The sequence below is a fragment of the Dipteris shenzhenensis genome, chromosome 4 (assembly GCF_047967505.1).
Source record: "Dipteris shenzhenensis isolate YYH24624 ecotype China chromosome 4, Dip_SZ_1.0, whole genome shotgun sequence".
Lineage (NCBI taxonomy): Eukaryota > Viridiplantae > Streptophyta > Polypodiopsida > Gleicheniales > Dipteridaceae > Dipteris > Dipteris shenzhenensis.
The window spans coordinates 14,850,473-14,862,881 of record NC_141599.1 but is presented as its reverse complement, the minus strand read 5'-3'; the positions used below and the strand labels follow the sequence as shown (position 1 = coordinate 14,862,881).

Below are 12,409 nucleotides of genomic sequence, written 5' to 3'. Positions count from 1 at the left end.
GCCATCACTCTTGTGGGTCACTAATGCCCATAACCCCAAGCAAGGGGGTCCACCCTCAAATGCTAGACCTAGTCCCCATTGTCCGTAACTGAACAATAGGAAAACATTTCATTTCTTAATAAGCATACTATTGAAAAACAAAAAGAAATAGTACCAAGCAAGTGGATACATGTTGAAGCAGGATGACAATGACGTGGCACTCTTATCGTCCACACCCGAGGGGCTCTAACGACACCTGGATGCAGTGTAGGCTTTTTGTTTATCCCATGATTTCGAGGTCAACCTTGGCAAGACCAAGGCCATGATCTTTAACACCTCTCGAGCAAACATGCACCGAACATCTCTTGAGCAAACATGCACCAGAAGCAGTTCACTTTTGGTGGGTCACCAGTTGAGATCGTATCCTCATACACTTGGGGGTCATCTTCTCCGGCCTGATCTTCACGATGAGACCAGCGATGCAGGCCAGACTGATCAGGGGATACGCCTCACTGGCTCGGCTAGAGAGACAATGCTTCCACTCCCAATTCCAGGACCCTCGGACCAAGGCTCTTCTCTTCGACCCCTTGGTCCGACCAGCCGGTATGTATGGCAGCCCTTGTTGGGGACCTGACATGTCAGATATAGAGTGGACACGGGTGGAGCGCTTGCAGATCCTTATGCTCTCACGGATGATCCGGGGGAAACCGTTTGTAGCACGTCATATCATTCAGGCCGAGTTTGGTGCCTCTCCACTCCAACTAGATGCAGCCTTTCAGACCATCACATATCTACACTAGGTTAGATCATATGGGGACTGCACATCAGGGAGACAGAGGTCGCCATGGTTGGCTCTCGATTCCTCCATGAGGTTGGCAGCAGAGGGAGACGAGTGAGGCTGGTATGCACGGACTCATAGATCGTTTGTGAGACTGGGGTTTCACATCGATAGAATACCTCCTTTTCAGTACAGTTTGGATGCCCCCCCGATACTCCCACTAACCATCCTGATCGGGCCACACACCAACCAGGTCATTCGAGAGGATCTCCTGCAGCTACACACCTTTAGGACCTGGTTGGAGCCGAGGGAGCTTCCAGTGAAGCTGAGCTTCTATAGAGATCACTGTCTTTGTATTTCGGAGGAGGGATTCATCACACCACCGGGGTACAGTGAGCATCGCATATGCACATTGTCCGACTGTCAGGGGGTTGAGTCGGAGGAGCATTTTATTTTCAGGTGCCCAGTGTACTATGAGATCCGAGGTTGCTACCACTGTCTTTTCAGAGACGGCTTCGGGTCCCTTTCCAAATTCCTCGCCTACCCACATCAGAGATGCCTCGTGGCCTTCATTCACGAGGGGGTCAGATACAGAGAGTACTTACTCAGGCGACATGGCTTGGCCACATCACGAGACACCTCTCAGAGTAGGATCACAGAGTTCTTCCCATCGAGTGATATTGATTGTCCAGTCTCTAGCCGTAGACGTGATAGAGACCCTGACCCGACGACCGTAGCACAACACATGAGGCATCGAGGGGAGACATATCACTCTAGGGGACCTCTCGTCATTGTTTAGACTCGGGACACGTCCCACGGGAGTCACGGTGGCTCTGGTCTTGCGTCGAGGCTCCTCTAGGAGATCGAGACGCATGGCATCCCGTGACAGACGCCAGCGTCCCATCACCGGCTACGCACCAGCCAGGGTGACATGACATACGGAGGATTCCGCTCTGCTCCAATCTTTTTCCTTTTCATTGTCACACCCCGATGTATTTGACTATGTATGATCAAACTTAGGACTCCGCACGGGTGATGATGCTCGTTTAGTAGCTCCACCCTTACTGTGGTTTGTATCAGGTTTTCTTTCAGTCTCATAGACCCATCGGTCTTCCGAAGACCCTAATAAAATTTATTTCTTTCTTTCTTTTTCCTTGCACTTCCTTTGAAGTGACTTACCAATTGGAATTTACAATCCTCTGAAAGTTTTTTGAAAGCTTTCTAGGATCCCACAGAGAAGGCAGCTCCTCTCTCTCGTTTGGACCACTGCATATAATGAGAAGTGCCAATTGTTTTGCCATGCTCATCAAGTATGCTATCATTCACATGTTCTTTTAAGTAAATAATACAATCTAATGAATCTTGTCATGGTTGTAGTGACAATACTGCCTCCTGAATCCATCTTTCGAACCTAAGCATAACATCCCTTCCAATAGTCATTCAAATTTCCCAAATGCCAAAAAGCCAAAATAATTTTTGTAAAAGAAAGCCGACTAACATCCTCTGGTTTATGGTAGCTTGGAGTTGTAGAAGGAGGATTTCCCACATGGCGATTAACATTGCACTGGGCACATTAGGAACCTTAATTGCAGTAGGCACATTAGGAACCTTAATTGCAATGGACACATTAGGAACCTTAGTTACAGATGAAAGATTATGATAGTCTGCAAATCAATCTCTTCTAGAGAGAAGGGGGGAATTTTCTGAAGAGTACTTATGAAGCTGGCCCAAGCTTCTAGGATAGTAGCCATAAGTGGAGAGGAGGGAGTTCTAAGGTGGGATGAGGTAAAAACCCATTCAGTCCTACCCATCCAGTTTCCACGCGGAAGAAGGGATACAGGAAATGTATGCTACAAATAAAGAAGTATTTTCATGTCTCTTGCTCATCAGGCATGAGTCCCCTTACCACAATCTTGCAAAGCAAAGCCATTTACTACAGGTCTGGGTCTATGATATTGAGACCCCTTCCCGCGTGGGAAGAATGATGATCTCTCAAGCCCCCTTGGCTAAAGCATTTGCTATACCATCTAGTCCACTCCATAGAACATTCCTGATGGACCTCTTAAGCTAGTCTCTAGAGTGGCACCAAGAAGAGGAGGCAAACCATGATGTGGCCAATAGATTCTAGTTAACAACCACCACCGTGGAAGCAAGGTCAAGTGAAACGAACATCATCCCCCCAATCCGGAGTGTCCTCGTCACTAATCCAAAAGCCATAAGACTTATTCCAATATATATGTGCACCTGCTACAATACAAAATAAATCCAATGCTGCCTGAAAGAGGTGAGAGTCTGAGGAGTGCCATCCAAGAAACCGTAGTTTCATTTGCCAACTCGTTGTCTAAGAGCTCTTCCTCCTATCTCAAGGAAAGTCTCACCCCAAAAGTATCAACTTGAGATCAAAGAAAGATACTCATAGCTCAGCCACAAGTAAAACAAGAAACTAACTAATCGGGATATCTGAAATCTCTCTTCCCATTTGTATAAGGAGGAAACCCCTTTAATCCATGCATATGAAAATCCAAAACGAAGAAGGGTGCCGTCTAAGAAATTAGAGTCTACCTTGTTATATGCTTTCTCAAAGTCCCGTAGTAGAATGGGCAGCCTCTGGCTGCTTTGCATGCCCCACTCCAAAGCTCCAAAATGAGAAGATGTTATAAAAAATGCTTCTACCATGCGTGAAACTCGTCTGTGTTTCATGAATAAGATTTGGAAAGGGTTGTAGATGCTAACAGATTGCTTTAGCCAAACCGATATAGCAAGTGCCTAAAAGGGTATTGGCCTCCGTTGTGACACTAAATTTTTGTGACCTCTCTTTGGAATAAGATGAATGAGACCCTTTGTAACTGAATCAGGCATAAACTCCAAAGTCCCAAATGTCTTGAGGTAATGTGGTCTCTAATCATATCTCAAAAAGCAATAAAAAGGAAGGTGAGAGCCCATTTGAATCCGGATAGTTGCCCTTATGAAGGTCAAAGAGTGCAATCATGAATTTTGATGTTATTAAAGGGTGCATCAAGTGAGACTTTGGATTCACCAACACAGGAATACACTGCCATATATCATGTCTAGCATCATCTCTGGCCATGGTGTTAGGATCTGCTGGGAGTAGGGAGGCATAAAAATCAGTAGCTATATGCAAGATGGCATCAGGATCTAACTGCAATACCACATCTGAGTCAATCAACTATGAACACTCTCTCTACTATGTCTCGGGTCCAAAGTAGAGAAAAAATTGTTTATTGACTCTACCTCTCATTTGAGTCCAAAATGACTCCAGTGCATGAAATGCATACTTTGCTCTCTAATCTAACTAGTATTTGTTGATGAGCCCTTGCTGCAGCAAGGATCTCTTGAATCCAAGCATTACTAGGCCGTTTCTGCTCCTCCCTCTGAAGGGGTGCCAACTGTTGGCAAAGAAGCTGCCAGGATAGAAGAAGAGGCTGAATTGACTGAGAAGGAAGGTAGGAACACTTCCTAGCCTTGAAGAAGCAAAGTAGAGTCTATAAAAATCGAAATGGCATCTTGCATTCACAGCAAAGCTGGAAACGACTTTCAGCTGAAGTTCCATTTCCAACCAAATGAAATTGTATGGAAAGTGCATGTAGAGCTAGACCAATTGCATGACTGTGTGTACGGCCACTATATGGCCCTTAATGTTAAACCAAATAGGTGAAACTGTGCATTGTGCAGGCTTGAAAGTACGAATTTACGGGCTTGTAAATCCTATGTATGGCCTGCTACAGTTCACTCTACGGTGGACTAGAGACTAGCTTGATGATTCACAGGCTGAACAGGGCTGAAAGGAAGCAAGGACAAAGAAGAGATGATGGGAAAGGAAGGGGGGGGGGGGGTTCAGTCACGTTGTGTTGCTTCAAAGAGTCATCGGAGCCACTGATTTGGTTGGAGCAGAAGGCTCACCATCGTCGAGGAGGTTGTTGATGTGTGATGATTGTGGATGGGAAGAATACTAGTGTAAAGCGAAATGAGAGGCTATCGGCATAGAGACTGGCTGAAGGGATGGGGAGGAAAAAGTGTCTCAACTTAAGTCTTGATGGTTGAGGAGGAACATGAGCATCTTAAGATGCGCTAGCTTGGTAGTGCACTTTAGGGGAGTTGAGATGACTCACCCATAGGGAGACTCAAAGACAGGTGCATTGGTTCGGTTGCAAGAGGATCCATAGGCGGTATCGGCTCTTTCGAAGGTAGATGTGAGGGTGGATGGGTCGGGCTGCATCTCCAAAGTGCGAAGAGCAAAGAAGGAAGCCAAAGTCTTAGGACTCAGGCGCTGCAAGCGGATTTGTATCCTTACCTTCCCTCTTTTGAGGGCTGCTTGTGGGCCTTCCTTTCTTATCGCTCTTAATGTGAGCCATTCCCTACTGGACATAAGGGTGTTTGGTACTCAACTACTACTCTCACCTATAACACCCATCCTCCATGAATATCGAGGCTGTGATTATAGCTAACTCCAAGGCAATTCGAAATGAGTCCAATTGTTTGAGGGGGAAGAAGAACCAACTCCTCAAGTGGAAAAGAAAGTCTGACACAGGGGGAGGGGGAGCAAGAGAGGGCTTGGCAAGGAATCCAAGAGGATTGTGAGGAAGAGCAAGGAATGGGCTTGTGAAGAGGCGAAGAAGGTCCATGGAAGGTGTAGGGAGAAAGAAGGCCCATAGGGGGGCAGCAGGTTAGGCTGCGAATAGGGTGAAAGTGGGGAGGAGGGCCCCATGAGCCGCAAGGAGTCATCCATGGCAGGAGGATTTAAAATAGCTAATGGGCAGCTTAGTTGCTGTGGGGAGCGGTTCTAGGAGTTACAGTATCAAGAAAGGGTTGGGAGGTATGTCTAGGTCACACACATGGCTCGAAACCCTTGAATCATCAAGACAATCTGGTTTGTTAATCATCAAGACATCAAGACAATCTGATTTGGTAATCTTAACAACGATTCCATCTCTATTTCAAGCAAGCTAGCTATCGCTTTCTAATGAAATTCTATGCTAGACCATGTCTCTAAGATGTGTTGCTTCTCATATTTTCATTATGCAAATGTGTGGAATTCATATGCAGAGTTTGCATTAATGATTGAGACAATGTATGGGTTGTAGGTATACAAAGCCAAAAGGCTCCAAGTAATAAGTTGGTTCGGGTGGATTCATCGAACCCTGCTGGGAGGTTGCATGCTTTTTTGCATACAAAAGGTTCAACGCCTTTAGATGGTGAAAGTGAGCTGGCAGCGACCAGGTAATGGAAGAATTTACTCCTTTAAGACCTGAATGACATGTATGAACAAATTTAAAAGGAAATTTTATTTTTTGTTTGCCACAATGGTTGAAACAATTTTGGAACATAAAAGTCTATTTACACAAATGAAAGTGACAAGTATTATTCGATGTGCATAGTTTTTTTCTACGACATACTTACCAAATCCTTGGGAGACAAGGTTAGCTCTTCTACTTCACATTTTGCATGGTGTGTGTGAGTTTCTTGTTTATAGCTAGTTTTTCATTTCTAGATTGGAAGTTTCATAAAAACTAAGAAACCTAGATTCATTGTAGTTGCTCATAAGACTTCTCTGACAGATGTCTCAAAGTGGTTGAGTTATTGCTTCAAGGCCACGTCACCAATAGTTCATGAGCGTTGGAGAAACCTTTTGAGAGAGGTTGATGTTCTAGTAGAATTTGAATGACTTGATGGGAGTCATACTAGTCATAAAGTTTTTTCAATTCCTGTCGGAGTGTTTTCCAATCTTGCTTAAAACTTCTGATTTTAAATTATTCTGTTCTATTTTCATGAAAGCTTGCTTCAGAAGTTTTTTATTTACAGATGTGGAAAAGATAGATGCAAAGTTATAAGAGTTAAACATTCAGGTTTTGCATTATGATTTTTGTTTCCTAAAGTCTAAAAATCAAGACCTTGATATGGAAGAGAAAATGTGCACAAAGGTTGTTGACGTTGGAGATGTCTTTGTCTTGTAAAATTTGTTCATGACTCTAGGGGAGTCTTTATTGCAACAAAGCATCGATGTTCATAATGGGCATTAATTGTGCTGTACTCTTAGCAAACTTCTTTCTTTTTACTTAAGAATTTGAGTTGTTGCAATGATTGATCTCTTCTGAGACATGTCCAATTGTTCCTCATAAGCTTGGTTAGGTTAGGAGGTTCATAGATGATCAATTTGTGCTTTCAAACTTTTTCCTTGTTTTTGGGTACAAAGATCCAAGTGCTTTGGTGGAGAAATTTATCTTTGTGAAATTTGTGAACTTAATTGTACAACTAGTAAAAACTATTGTAGTTTCATAGATCTTAGGATTACATGGTCTTATTTACTTTTTTTTTTTTTTTCTAGAATAGAACATTCTATTAATAAACTCCTTAGTGACACAGTTACCAAGGAAAATACACCTTCCTAATGAAGGATATAATAGAATAAACACAAGGATATCCCATTGGCTGGCTGCTTTGTGGGGGAAATCACCTCATACAAATAGCCACTCTTGTGGTTTATAATGCCATATTATAACACCATTGTGAAATGAAGGAGAGGCCATGGCTCTCACATACTAATAAATGCTTCCCTCCTGCGCCTAGCACGATCCAAATCTCCCTGGAGTCTATCCCGTCTCCTTTGAGAGTATGTATGATATTTAGCCAAATGCTGTCCAGTGTCTTTGAGGCTGATGCTGCCTGCTGCTCGATGGCCTGCTGCTCTATGCTCTGCTGCTCGATGACCTGCATGCATCTAGCTGTCTATATGTACGAGGCAATAATGCTTGCTGTCAGCTCCCATCTATGAGAATGTCAAGGTGTCCACACCGTCTCTGTGAAGTCCAAGAGTATGGACAAAGGTCAACTCTTGCCCTACTAACCTGAAGGTTGACTTCCCTAAATGTCCTCATACCCACTAGCAGGTCCCCTATCTATAATTTAAGGCATTGCTCCCCAGGTCACTACATCTCATCGTGAATCCCAACAAAGGCCATCCTCAAAGATTCCTCCAAATCTCCTATGCCGTCGGTGGCAGGCAATGCCAAATGTGGTTCTTTTGAGACTCCTTTGCAAAACCACATCATGAGCATGCAAGTAGAAACGACCAAACAAAAGCTAGATGCCCAGTGGAAGGGCTCTAATGTGAATAGCGAAACGAAGTGGGAGATCTCCCTTGACTCATAAGTGTTGTAGGGCTCGTGCCCAAAATCCTTACCTCTAAGAGAGTCCTTGTTTGTGCCAATGCACTGCGGCGGCGGCTGGCATGCCATCAATCCTTCCCATCTGGATCTTGCTGCTCACTCTCATTGAATAGCTGTAAAAAGGAAGATCAGGGGAATTTGGATTGAAAGGATCTCTCCAAAACCACTCTCCTGGGTCCCATTGAAGCCTCTGCAAGGGTCTCCTCTTCCATACACATATCCTCCAAGCTGCCTCCTTTATTGTGCATGGATCTGGCATCAATGTACCACCTCCTCTGATACTGAGTTACTATTGAGGCGTACATCCTCCAAAGTCCTCCATCCTGGTTTCTTGTGTGCCAAGAATAGAGTTTACACAATTCAATAAACAATCTTGCCTTGCACTGGATATTCCTAGCAATGGGGCACCCAACATACCTTCATCAGACTTTAAATGGGGCCTTGTTATGGGGTTGGTAATCAAGAAGGGGGAACAAAGGTGAACAACAGACCTTATATATGTCTCAAATAGCTATGAACTATTTTACTCATCAGAAGGGCTGCCCCACAGATGTTGCACATGCTTCAAATAGTAGCCTCCCTATGCTGGTTGGGCTACTTTTACCTTGATCACTGGCTGTTGCAAATCATCTACTCCCATCACTGATGCACAGCATGAGGAAGCCACCTTGTGTTGTCTAGAAGGTACATAAGATGATGCAGCATATGAGTCTTTATAGTCAGCTACAATTTCGAGAAAGAATTGTATTCTAATCTATGAGTGCAACCGTGCATGATTCGTGTACAGTGATAACTTTTAGATCCTGTGTCTGCTAGGCGTGCTGTCCGGCAAAGGCGTAATCCTAAAGAAAGCGCTGATTTGACGAGTGTTCAAGAGCTGTTGGCTGCAATTGATCAGGGGACACATTCAGGTAAGGGGCATCCATCTATACATGCTTGGTTGGTGAAGAAAATTAAGCAGATATCTGGAAAGAATCTTAATTTTTTGACAGAATGACTTGATGTTGGGGGAGTGATTGGTTGGGTTTTGGCAAACACATGTATATCAGAAAGTAGGCTCAAAGATAGCAGTGTTTTTTCAAGGGATTGGTATTAAGTACCTTGTAAATTTTCCATTTTCTAAGAAGCGACAATTTGGAAGGCCAATCTGTGATTGCATTTGATCAACAATTGTTTTTTATGCAAAACTACTCTATTGTAAACATGTCAATAATGTGAATGCAGGTCTACTTGACATAATGAAGAATTGCTCATACATAGGCATGGCAGATGATGTGTTGGCATTATCGCAGTACAAGACTCGCTTATACTTATTGGACGTTGTGAAACTGAGGTACAACAGTCTTATCTGTGAATTAATGCTGGTAGTTCAGTTGGTCTATTTCAGCTTTTCGCTCCACAATATAATCATTTGTGTGAGGCATTTTCTTGTTTCTCATTCTTCATAATAACATATGAAGTCGCAATGATTTAAAACACATCCCTGATGTCTATTTCTAAATTTTTAACAATAGTTATTACAAAAAAAACGCTTGGGATTAGGGCCCACTGATGCTGTTTATTTTGAAATTGCATAATTTGTGTAGGGTATTGTGTTTTGAGGGTTTGGGACTAGCTTTTACTGTTACATCCCTTCTTTCATTTGCTGAGTATTAAGATCAAGTGCATGAGATAGGAAAGGTGATCACAAAAGCAAAACCAAATGGAATCAGAGTGTGGGTGCTCAGAGATGCTAAGGGTCTCTTAATGATCATAGGGATGACTGCACATTCAGTGTTTCCACACATTTAGAAGGTGATATCTGCATCGAAGGCCTAGAAAAATATGCATGACTTGTATGAGAATATGCGTTGATTCAGTACACACCAGTGACTCTAAGGAGGAAGCTTCTAGCTTCTCCTTCCATTTCTGAGAAGCTCATGTCAATCTTTTTTGAGGGACTTACACTCTTAATTTTTTGTCTCTCTTGTTGTAAGAGAGGAAGTGCATATGTGAACAACACTTCTATTTTGGTTGATCTCTGAAGATGTACAAAAATGCTTTAAATGAGTGTAATCACTTTTTTTCTGCTCAAAAATAAAAAATAAAAAAATAAAGGGGGAAAAAAAGAACAACCCCAATAGAAACATATCTAAGCCTTGTGGTACTCCAAGCCTTCAAAAGGTAATGGTAGTTGGAGATGTACTGCCTCCAAAAAGAACAATCGGTTGCACTGTATGGCTCAGTTTGGATTGTAGCAGCAGGTCTAGTTGCTGTTCTTTTTCCACGAGATAGTTGAGCCTCTACTAGGTCTTTATTATGTTCTCTTTGACTTTAATTTTGCTTGTTAATCCTAGAGATAATGAAACTTCTAGATTGATGAAAAAACATCATTCATGGGAATCAACATGGACCTTAAAGCATGAGCTGTGATTTCTGACGATTTGTCGCTTTTTGATTTTACATGCATCACCATGTAAAATGCGCTTCTTGTTGAGATCTTCCCCTATGAGGAGATGGATAGACTTCCACACTTTTTTGGTAGTGGCACAAATCGCAAAAAGATGGAAGACATCTTCAATAGTGTTTGGGCATCTTTTGCATTTGCCACCAAGTTTTTCAATTTTGAGGCTTCTAGAATTAGGCCTATATTGTTTTATTGAGACTCAGGCACACTCACAAGACTCAATTATGCGCTCCAAGAGTCTGGAATCAGCCTTGCTTCACCTTTGGTTAAGGTTCATTGTCAAATCTGTATTATCAACTTTAAAAGAAAGTGATATATTCCATTCAAAAGGAATCATACAACAGGTGGGAGAGAAAGTACTCTATCCCTAGCCTCAACTATGTGGCAAAAAAGCCATGGTGGTGGTCTAAAATGCCACGACATCCCAAAAGGGGTCAAATGAAAAAGTAATGAGCAGTCCCATGTCCTCATGAAGGATAAAAGTCTCCCATGAGCTGCCGAAAAGGTGCTTGTACACCGCTCCCATTGACTCCTGAGAGTGAAGATAATCTCCGCCCAAATGGAAGCAAGAATGTCAGCCTCCGTGCATAAATGATCCCCAAGGACAAAAGAACATCGCGAACACCATATCCCAGGCTGAACCTGCAGGTGAAGTAGGCTTGGAATCCTGAGCTGGTACTGGTACCAAAAGTAAGTCCTGCGGCTCCATGATGCTAACATCTGTGGGACCCCGTCTCTGGCGACACTGCATGAAGAAACCGTGGTCTCCTGGCTCTGACTCGTAGAGGGCCAAGGCTCCAGATCCTCTCCCCCAAAGGGCAGCACCCCATGTCATCAGAAAGGACTCGGATGTAACATATGAGAACAACCTGACGATACCTATCCATACCACTCTAGAGCTGGGGCAGCTCCATAAACAATGCTTACTAGATTCCTCTGCAAGCTGACAACGCATGCACAAGGAGGGTCTACCACCCATAGGTATACCCCTATGAATAGTGAGCCAAAGAAAGTAGGAGACTTTCTTGGCTCTACTGATGCCCCAAAAGTGAGTCCAGTAGCTCTGCAAGAGCTCTGCAGTAAGTCCCTGTGCGTGCCAATGTTGTGAGGCAGATGGTAGGTGATGAGAGTCTCTCTGCTGAAGCCTGTAACCTGCCCTCGTCGAGTACTGGAAAAAAGGAAGAGGACGAGCGCCTGCCACCGGAGCAGGCCACGCCTACTCACCTGGGTCCCAGTCGAGCTCCGAAGAGGTCGACCTTGAAAAATCCAAAGTCTCCATCTAGGATCCTCTGCAATGGTCAACCTAGACGGATCTGTGGCCCATTCCTTACCCAGGTAGCCAATGACCCTGACTCTCCGCCAAAGGAGCTCTTGTCGATCCAGGGGCTGAGTGGGATACAATCTGTGAGAGGAATCCGTCTCAAAATAAGTAAACGGTGCCGGTCCTAAACGAACTCCAATGCATAGCCCAGACTCACTAAAACAACCTGACCAAGTAGAGATGGGATGAACATAGTCTGGATCTGTAAGCATATCCCTCCACCTCTGAGGAATAGCTCTCATGATCAGTAATCTGGTGGCAGCAATCTGTCCAAGTGGCCCGTGTCTATCTTTGATCACGTCCTCCGACATCTCCACACCTCCCCTAAACCAATCTCCGACTGTCACAACCCCTTGAGCATGCCATCTGGCCAAAGGAGTCCTAAGTTCTGTACCAGGGGGTTATGATATAGTGGTTGTTGGGAAATTTCCTCTCTGGAGGAGGGAACTGCTCTGATGAGGTGTTGTCGAAAATGATCCCATACCTGAATAAGCCTCTTCACTAGTGGTGAGGACGGCTGAGAATGCTGGTCCGTTAGGAAGATCCAACTGACTCTACCTGCCCACTGGCCCGCTGCTCTAGGGGTGCACTGGTGAATCCCATGGAGTAGGAACTGCTTCCACGGCTGATCTCCTGGAGTCAAACCTCTAACAAGAAGTTTGACTAAAAGGGCTCTGCTCTGCGTCTCAGGATCAAGAACT

At 44.0% G+C, this 12,409-nt stretch overlaps 1 protein-coding gene across 1 annotated transcript in view; it reads left to right on the top strand.

Annotated features, from left to right (window-relative positions):
- MLH1 (MUTL-homolog 1) overlaps window positions 1–12,409 on the top strand; it is a 102,404-nt gene that overhangs the window by 67,069 nt on the left and 22,926 nt on the right. The window contains exons 9-11 of the mRNA XM_087373158.1: window positions 5,860–5,995; window positions 8,758–8,852; window positions 9,166–9,274. Of these exons, the coding sequence (XP_087229284.1) occupies window positions 5,860–5,995; window positions 8,758–8,852; window positions 9,166–9,274 (340 nt within the window). The remainder of the gene's footprint in view (window positions 1–5,859; window positions 5,996–8,757; window positions 8,853–9,165; window positions 9,275–12,409) is intronic.